Source organism: Ictalurus punctatus, chromosome 15, assembly GCF_001660625.3.
Source record: "Ictalurus punctatus breed USDA103 chromosome 15, Coco_2.0, whole genome shotgun sequence".
NCBI lineage: Eukaryota > Metazoa > Chordata > Actinopteri > Siluriformes > Ictaluridae > Ictalurus > Ictalurus punctatus.
The window spans coordinates 8,960,227-8,970,226 of record NC_030430.2 but is presented as its reverse complement, the minus strand read 5'-3'; the positions used below and the strand labels follow the sequence as shown (position 1 = coordinate 8,970,226).

The 10,000-nt window shown below is 39.8% G+C and overlaps 1 protein-coding gene across 1 annotated transcript in view; it reads left to right on the top strand.

Annotated features, from left to right (window-relative positions):
* ephb4b (eph receptor B4b) overlaps nucleotides 1–10,000 on the top strand; it is a 27,473-nt gene that overhangs the window by 7,753 nt on the left and 9,720 nt on the right. Inside the window, exons 2-4 of the mRNA XM_053686207.1 lie at nucleotides 4,209–4,279; nucleotides 5,010–5,300; nucleotides 5,621–6,008. Coding sequence (XP_053542182.1) covers nucleotides 4,209–4,279; nucleotides 5,010–5,300; nucleotides 5,621–6,008 — 750 coding nt within the window. The remainder of the gene's footprint in view (nucleotides 1–4,208; nucleotides 4,280–5,009; nucleotides 5,301–5,620; nucleotides 6,009–10,000) is intronic.

Below are 10,000 nucleotides of genomic sequence, written 5' to 3'. Positions count from 1 at the left end.
GGAGGGGGAGAGAGAGGGAGAGAGGGATAGAGGGAGGGAGGGAGGGGGAGAGATAGAGGGAGAGAGAGAGAAGGTGAAGGGAATGAAATGGTGTGAAATGAAAAGAGAAAGAATAAAACAGATTCATGTAAGAGACAAGAAAGACTATATGTGAGAAAAATCAGAAATAAAGAATAAAGTATAAGTGCCAGAAAATTGTGTGTGAGAGAGAGAGATAAAGTGAGAGCATGAGACAAAGTGAGAGAGAGAGAGAGAGAGAGAGAGAGGAGGTTAGATGAAGTGGTGCAGATGGATTTGTGTATTTGCTCTTTTTGTCCTTGCCGGGCTCCACTACTAAGGACCGAGCACTTTGCATATGTGAGGACATAGATGACCTGTGTGTGTGTGTGTGTGTGTGTGAGCGTGTGTGTGTGTGTGAGCGTGTGTGTGTGTGTGTGAGCATGTGTGTGTCTGCAGGGGAAATGAGGTTCTGCTGCTCACTAATCCTGTTAAACTGATCTGTCTTTTCTCAGCAGGGTCTAAATTACTCTTATCTGTCCCTCTTTCTCTCTCCCTTTCTCTCCCTCTATCCCTCTCTCTCCCTTTCTCTCCCTCTCTCTCTCTCCCTCTCTCTCTCTCTCCCTCTCTCTCTCTCTCTCTTTTCATCCCCCCGGTTCTTAACACAGGGATTAACCCTCTTGAGGAGTTAAACAGGCTCTCAGTAATCTCATAAATTCAGCTGAGTGGCTCCCACACTTTCATCTCCACTCTCTCACACGGCTAACACACAACTCTCTCACACACGGCTAACACACAACTCTCACACACACGGCTAACACACAACTCTCTCACACACGGCTAACACACAACTCTCTCACACACGGCTAACACACAACTCTCTCACACGGCTAACACACAACTCTCTCATACACTGCTAACACACAACTCTCTCACACACGGCTAACACACAACTCTCACACACACTACTAATACAAAACTCACACACACTGCAAACACACAACTCACACACACTGCAAACACTCAACTCTCACACACACTGCTAACACACAACTCTCACACACACTGAAAACACACAACTCTCACACACACTGCAAACACTCAACTCACACACACTGCAAACACACAACTCACACACACTGCAAACACACAACTCACACACACTGCAAACACACAACTCACACACACTGCAAACACACAACTCACACACACTGCTAACACACAACTCTCACACACACTGCAAACACACAACTCACACACACTGCTAACACACAACTCTCACACACACTGAAAACACACAACTCTCACACACACTGCAAACACACAACTTAACTCTCACACACACTGCTAACACACAACTCTCACACACTGCTAACACACAACTCTCACACACTGCTAACACACAACTCTCACACACACACTACTAATACACAACTCTCACACACACACTGCTAACACACAACTCTCACACACACACTACTAATACACAACTCTCACACACAACTTTAACACGATCCTCTCGGTCCATATCACTATATAAATATACTAAACCTAAACGTATTAAAATAAACACTGTTACATCACTCTATCTGTTTGAGTCCACATAGTTGTTAGAGCAACTCAGATGAAGCATTAGCATGCTATCTATTTACCAAACCAGCTGCTTAACACATTATTTACATAACAAATCTGGTACTATCTGGCGCTCTAGAACCTTAGCAAACCAGCTACTTTACTAGCTTATTAGCGTGCTGGTTAGTTAGCATGCCGGTCTGAGTGTGTGAGAGAGGAAATGTTTTCAGCTACGTTGTTCTCAGTTCACTGTGTTTTTGCTATATACATGTTCACTTGCATGGTTCTGCTAAAATACATCGAATATATTTTGTAATCTAATACAACGTAAACATATCTACATTTATTTTTAGGTTTTTTAGAAATTCTTTTTTGAGAAGCACAATAGCTTAGCAGCACATGTGTTAGCATCCTGGCTAGTTAGCGTTCTAGTGGAAGCTAATGTAAGTTTGTGGTGCTGAAGAGAATTTAATGAAATTTTTTAGTTATTTTGTTTTCTGTAAATATCTAAAAAGGTTGTTTTTTTCTGTAGAACTGCTTTAGAGACGTTTGTAGTTCTAGTATGTTTTGTATTTTATGAGATTCTTTGGGTTCTTCCAAACAAAACATAAAAAGCCTGTATGAACACTAAGAATTATGTAGAATTATAGTAGAGGTGTGTGTGTGTGTGTGTGTGTGTTAATGTGAGTATGTCATGACTGGTGCATCAGGGCTCTGAGTAATGAAGACTGTTGGTGATTATAATCAAGCAAAACAACAGGGAACACACACACACACACCTCTACTAGCACTTCTCAGTCCTCTGTCTCTCATTGCACTGAGCTCCTTCAGCTCCTTCATCACCTGTAACTGCAATTCTATTGGTTTACAAACTTGAGCAGTTAGTTTATATTTCTGCTGATGAAGAGAATGAGATATTGTGTAACTCATTTACACAGCTAGTTAGAGTTAACTAGTGAGTTTATTTTATTGGTTTGTGTATTAGTCATATCAGCTAGTTACTGCAGGTGAGGATATCGAAGTGCCAAAATATATTATAAATTATATCGTATTATAATAAATTATAAATCATTTCTTATAAAATGTAGTTCTTTTTTAAATTAATCATTTTAAAAACACATATTTGTTTAATTAGAAAGCACAACAGTCAGATTTTATCCATCATAAAACACTCGGCTTTATATATTTTTATTATTTTAAATTAAATTAATATTAGATTAATAACATACCAGTTTACAGCATTCATTATATTATTAAACAAGCAAAACAAGACAAAGATAACCGTAATGAACCACCAGTACACATACACATACACACACACACACACAGAGAGGATACGGCTGCATCAGTATAGAATCAGACTGTATTAAACCATGACACTGGGGAAAAAAAACTAAATATTTAAATCTAATTTTCTCACTTGTTCAGTTTGATCATTAACAAAAATGACCAAAAACATAATTACAGCTTTAACATCCCTGCTAAGACACACACACAGAGTCCGGTGTTCATGTCATTACGGGGACATATGTAGAAAACACAGTGATGTCATCAGTGTGAGACTATATGATTCTTATCCAGTTGTGATGTTGCCTGACTTTACAGCTTATAGTCTGAACTGAAACACATGCACACATACAGGCACACACACACACACACACACACACACACACACACACACACACACACGCACAGACTGAGAGCTGGCTGTGTTCCTGGTCATTCCTGGGCGGCTGTGAAGCAGAACAGTGAAATTACAGTTCAGTGTCCAAGACACACACACACACACACACACACACACCCCTCTAATCATCTGTCTCGTTAATTACAGAGGACATATGACAACACACACAAACTGAACTGTTTGTGTGTCTCTGTGTGTGTGTGTGTGTGTGTGTGTGTCTGGTGGTCTAGAGGAAATGGTGAGCGTGACGAGACATGAATTCCAGCAGAGCTCACACACTTTGGGCACATGACCTCCTTAACAAGGAGCACATCGGCCCACACAGACACACACACACACACACACACACACACACACATATTCTCAGTCAACAGTGAAGGTCTCTCATGCTGAACTGAACATTAGACCTGTGTATCTAGAAACAGTTAAGTGAACTTAGTGTGTGTGTGTGTGTGTGTGTGTGTGTGTATGTATCACACTCACTAAACAGACAACATTTTAGTTATTTTAAGTTGCAAGCAATGTTTAGCTTAGACACTTAATGATTACCAGACAGTCACCCCCCCCCCCCCACACCTCACACACACACTGTTATACACTAGTCTTAGATGTGTGATTAAATAACAAAAACCATTTGAGCAGTTTAAAAATTCATTTTATTCTAAGCATATCCTAAGTTTGCACTGTGCTGTGAGTGTGTGTGTGTGTGCGTGAGAGAGAGAGAGAGAGAGAGAGAGAGAGAGAGAGAGAGAGAAGCTGTCTTTGAGGAAAACAAGACAAAAAGAATAACAATAAATGTGTGTGCATTTTTACAGTTTTGTGGGGACCACTTTTCCTGATAATCATGTGAATACTTGAGAACTTATGTGTTTGTGGGGACTTCAGCTGGTTACAGACACAACTGCTTTATTAAAAGATACTATTTGTTTTTATTATTTATCTCTCTCTTTTGTAGAAGTTGTGATGAATACAAAGTCAGAAACCTCTGATCTCAGATGGACCATCTACCCTACTACTGATCCTGAGGTACACACACACACACACACCTATTGAAAAGTTTGGTGAGATTTGTGAAGTTGAGCAGTGTAGTTCCTCAAACCTGCATGCATTAATTTTAAAAAGTCAGCACTGTCTGTCACAAAATTATTGGCACCCCACATGTAATAAAAAAAAAAAAAAAATAGCACAAGCATATTTTAAATTCAACTGAAGACCATGTGATTATCTAATGACTTTTTCAGTTTTTAATGCATTCCAAAATAAATGTAAAAATATAACTTGCTTTTGCTTTAATATGAATCAGACTCATTTATGTATTTATTTAGTTTTTATGTAAATTTATTTTATTTATTTATTTATTTATTGGCATCACTGTAAAATATCGTAAGTAAAACATTTTACATGTAATTCACATTTGTCACTAAATTTATTAATTAAAACAATATGAGATTTATTAAATATGTTTCTAAATCTTCTTTCATTTTCTTTCACAATTTAAATTATTTAATATTATTAAGTGAAACTGTCTGATTCCATTTAAAGGTCAATTTGCTTTATGTAGCAATTTATTAGTTAAAAAAAGCTCAATTATTTCATGGAAACTAATGCGAAATTGTAAAAATGTTTTAAATCAAATACAATTCATTATTTTATAATTATTTAATTATAAAGGGAAACATAAATATGGCAGTGTTTAAAACTTTACCAACATCTGTCTGTCTCTCTTTCTGTTTGTCTCTGCCTGTCTGTCTCTCAGTGGGAGGAGGTGAGTGGTCTGGATGAAGAAGGGAACAGTGTGAGGACGTTTCAGATCTGTTCTTCAGACGGCAGCTCGACATCTCATTGGCTGAGGACACGTCTGATCCCAGTGGGTGGAGCCTCTCAGCTCTACGTGGAGATTCGCTTCACCATCATGGAGTGTGGCACGCTGCGCTCACACTCACACACACACACCTGCAAGGAGACCTTCAACGTCTACTACTATCAGAGTGACGACGACTCAGGCACGCTCACAGACCCTGCCTGGATGGAGAATCCATACACCAAGGTACACACACACAGGTTAAATAGCTATTATGATGACTGTGTAGTGATGACGGAGCTGACGGTTTATTCAGTAGCAGATCAGTACAGTACAGAAGAAACTCAGCTCTCAGTGTACTCAGTGTACGGTTGTTTGACTGTTTATGACTGTGTACATTATAATTGTTTAAATATCCTGATCTCCATCTGTCTGTGGTAGCGTTAGTAACTCTGTACTTAATATAATAATACTAATATTAACCATATTACTATTATTGGGATAATTTACTCTGATTTTGTAGATTTTTCTGATTTTAAGACTTTTCTCGGTTTTTTTGGCTTCAGGTAGACACGGTGGCGGCCGACTTCCTGTTGCGCCGCGGGGGTGAGAGGAAGTCGAACGTGAAGACGCTGCGTGTTGGTCAGATCACTAAAGCCGGGGTGTATTTAGCGTTCCAGGCTCAGGGCGTGTGCATGGCGCTGCTAGCCGTGCGTGTTTACTATAAAAAATGCCCCTCCCATGTTCGCAATTTCTCCACCTTCCCTGAGACTCTTCCTCATTCGCTGGTGCAGCAGGCTGAGGGCAAATGCGTGGAGAACTCCGCCCCCTCGGGTCCTGATGCCCGCCCACCCACCATGCTGTGTGGAGAGGACGGCCAGTGGGTGGAGCCTGCTTCAACTTCCTGTGCGTGTAAAGCGGGATACGAACCCATGGACACGGACCGCTGCCGAGGTGAGTGTGTGTGTGTGTGTGTGTGTGTGTGTGTGTGTGTGTGTGTGTGTGTGTGATGAGACAGAAATAAAGAAAGAAAGAAAAATAAAGAAAGAACTCCAGTACTAGTGGTCTCTCTTCCGTATTAATACATTGATGGAAATCGCATAAGGTAACTCCACTGTTCCTACACACACACACACACACACACACACACACACACACACACACACAGTATGTTTTATATTTGGCATGATGATGGAGTTGATTTAGTGTTTTAGGCTAAGAGCATTCCTCCAGTACACTGTATTACACACACACTTAAATACACACGCCACAATGATAAATATATTCATACTCACTGCTCGAGCCAGAAAACCTGTTCTGAATTACAGTTATACACACAGCGAGACGGGGGAGAGAGAGGGGAGAGAGTGAGAGAGAGTGAGACAGAGAGAGAAAGAGGGAGCGAGAGGCAGAGAGAGAGAGAGACAGAGAGAGGGAGGGAGTGAGAGAGAGAGCGACAGAGGGACAGACAGACAGAGAGATTGAGAGAGATAGAGGGGGAGACAGAAAGAAAGAGAGACAGAGAGAGAAGCAGCTGTGTATGGGGTAATTGTCCATCTGAACTGACCCGCCCCCCCCAAACACACACACACACATGGTTTAGATTAAGAATCTTTCGGGTCATTGCCTCTCAGGATATGATAAATGCGACGCAAATTAAATTAGCATATTTGGGCGTGGTTTTGCGTGGAATGTGAACGTTCCGAGATTAAAATGACAGATTTGATTTAGCTGTAGTGAAGTTTGTGTACTGTGTGTGTGTGTGTGTGTGTGTGTGTGTGTGTGTGTGTGTGTGTTTGACAGGTAACTCGAGTCGAGCTTTAGTGTGAAAATAAACTATTAAACAGTGATATCAGAAAAGTGAGGACCTTAAACACCTCACAGTGTCGGTCAGTCTGACAGTGACGTAAATAAATAAACAATAAAGAAAGAAAAATACAAGAAGAAAGAAAGAAGAATGGGGGAAGAGCATACTTAACTAAGGGCCAAAGAGCTAAACATAAATACATGCAGATATAAATACTCAAGGTAAATGAATAAAAATGAGGTAAAATAAATAAAGTGCTGAATAAATAATTAAGTAAATGAACAAAGAAGCGTAAATGGGGGAAATATATATATATATATATATATATAATTAATGTAAACAAACAAAAAGAAGTGTGGAAGAGTGAAAGAAGTAAGGAAGAAACAAAATGAGAAAGAAAAAACAGGGTGTAAAAATAAAATTGTTTATTAATGAAATAATGGATAAACAATTAGCTAATGAATAAAGGAAATAAATAAGGAATAAATTAGGAAAATATACAAAGAAATACAATAATAAATAAATGTAGAATATATTTAAAAGAGTGGAGATGAAGAATTCAAAGAAAGGAACAAATTAAAGCAGACAAGAAATATTAAATAAATGAGTAAATAAAAGAATAAATTAAGAAAGAATTAATTAAAGCTAATTGGTGTCAGGAAACAGATTCACATGTTATTACATCATCGGCTCGTTTACGTAAAACTGTTTTGTTGTTAACATGACAGTAAAGGGGAAATAGCACTACAGAGTGAACTCATCCTATTGTGTGTGTGGGTTTGGGGGTTTGGGGGGGGCACAGTGATCTCATGTGACTGTGAAGTTTGTGAGTCTGTAGAAGAACGCAGGGTGTGGCTTTCGATTATGGGAAATCTGACTCTGCTCACACACTCACACGCACGCGCACACACACACACACACACACACACACACACACACACACACACACACACAGCAGCAGGTGGCTGCATGTGTTGTGCTAATTGCCAGGGTCTTTTGTGTTTCATTGTGTTGGCACTCTTATTGTTGTGTGTGTGTGTGTGTGTGTGAGAGAGAGAAAGAGAGACTCTTTTTAGAGGGACACAATGGGTGGGTCACTTAGGGGCTTGAGAGCAGATTGTGTGTGTTTAACTTAATAGCCACCCCTCTTATACACACACACACACACACACACACACACACACACACACAGAGTTAGTCAGTGGATGTTAATGGTTTAACTGTGTAACTCCGTATGTTCCTAAACACTCAGTAGCTTCTCTTTCACATTCGTCACAGGCTCAAATAAAATACATTGAAGGTTTTATTTTAAAAAATAGATACATTAATATAATAATAAGAGCAATAAATTTTAATATTGTATGTAAAATTATTTGTAAGCAAAAGTATGTGCACCTCTAAGATTAGCAGTTGATTTGAAGGTGAAATTAGAGTCAGGTGTTTTCAGTCAGTGGGATGATGATCAGGTGTGAGTGAGTGAGCGTCCTGTTTTATTTAAAGAACAGGGATCTATCAGAGTCTGATCTTCACAACACATGTTTGTGGAAGTGTATCAGTTCATGAACAAAGGAGGTTTCTGAGGACCTCAGAAAAAGAGTTGTTCAAGCTCATCAGGCTGGAAGAGGTTACAAAACCATCTCTAAAGAGTTTGGACTCCCCCAATCCACAGTCAGACAGATTGTGTACAAATGGAGGAAATTCAAGACCATTATTACCCTCCCCAGGAGTGGAGACCAACAAACATCACTCCAAGAGCGAGACATGGAATAGTCCACGAGGTCACATAGGAACCCAGGGTAACTTCTAAGCATCTGAAGGCTTCTCTCACATTGACTAATGTTAATGTTCATGAGTCCACCATCAGAACACCACAGAACAACAATGGTGTGCATGGCAGTGCTGCACGGAGAAAGCCACTGCTGTCCAAAAAGAACATTGCTGACCTTCTGCAGTTTGCTAAAGATCACATGGACAAGCCATAAGTCTATTGGAAAAATGTTTTGTGGATGCTTGAGACCAAAATAGAACATTTTGGTTTAAATGAGAAGCGTTATGTTTGGAGAAAGGAAAACATTGCATTCCAGCATAAGAACCTTATGCCATCTGTGAAACATGGTGGTGGTAGTGTCATGGTTTGGACCTGTTTCACTGCATCTGGAGCAGGACGACTCACCATCTTTGATGGAACAATGATTTCTGAATTATACTAGCAGATTCTAAAGGAAAATGTCAGGACATCCGTCCATGAACTGTGTTACACGTGTGTTAGATGTGTGTTAGTGAGCAAAAGTAGAACAGAGGGGTTTGAACACACAGCAGATGCAGATGCAGTGTTATAAACATGTTGATCTGATCAGTGAGATGTTGCAGCACGCCGGCGTTCCCGTTATCACACTGACGCACCGCAGTGATGAGGCAGTTTGAGCTCGTGTCTCAGCTCGTGTCTCAGCTCATGTCTCAGCTCGTGCTCCTGGCCGCTTTATCGCTTTTGTTGAGAAATTCTCTCCGTGTTCACTGAAAAGTATTGGCACTCTCTACAGCAAAATGTCCTGCTGTAGAAACACTTACAGCCTCGCAGCAGAATTCAGAGTGGCATATTGTACAAACGATTAGAGCCTACTCGGGGTGTGTGTGTGTGTGTGTGTGTGTGTATGTGTGTGTGTGTAAAGTGGTCTGGAGTTCATTGAGTGTGTCAGTGTGTTTATGTTAGATATAAACCTGTCTCTCAGCACTGCCAGCATGAGTGTGTGGGCAGAGAAACATTCCTGGCAAGAGTTTAGAATACATACTGTCATCACCTGTCTCTCTCTCTATATCTGTCTGTCACTCTCTCTGTCTCTCTCTCTCTCTCTCACTATATATATATATATATATATATATATATATATATATATATATATATATATATCTGTCTGTCTCTCTCTCTCTCTCTCTCTCTCTCTCTATATATATATATATATATATATATATATATATAGATATATATATATCTGTCTGTCTCTCTCTCTGTCTCCCTCTGTCTTTCTCTCTCTCTCTCTCTCTCTCTATGTGTCTGTCTCTCTCCCACTTCTTGCCTCTCTCCTCATCTTTCTCTCGGTGTCTATGTGTCTTTTTGCCTGTCTGTTTCTCTCTCTCTTTC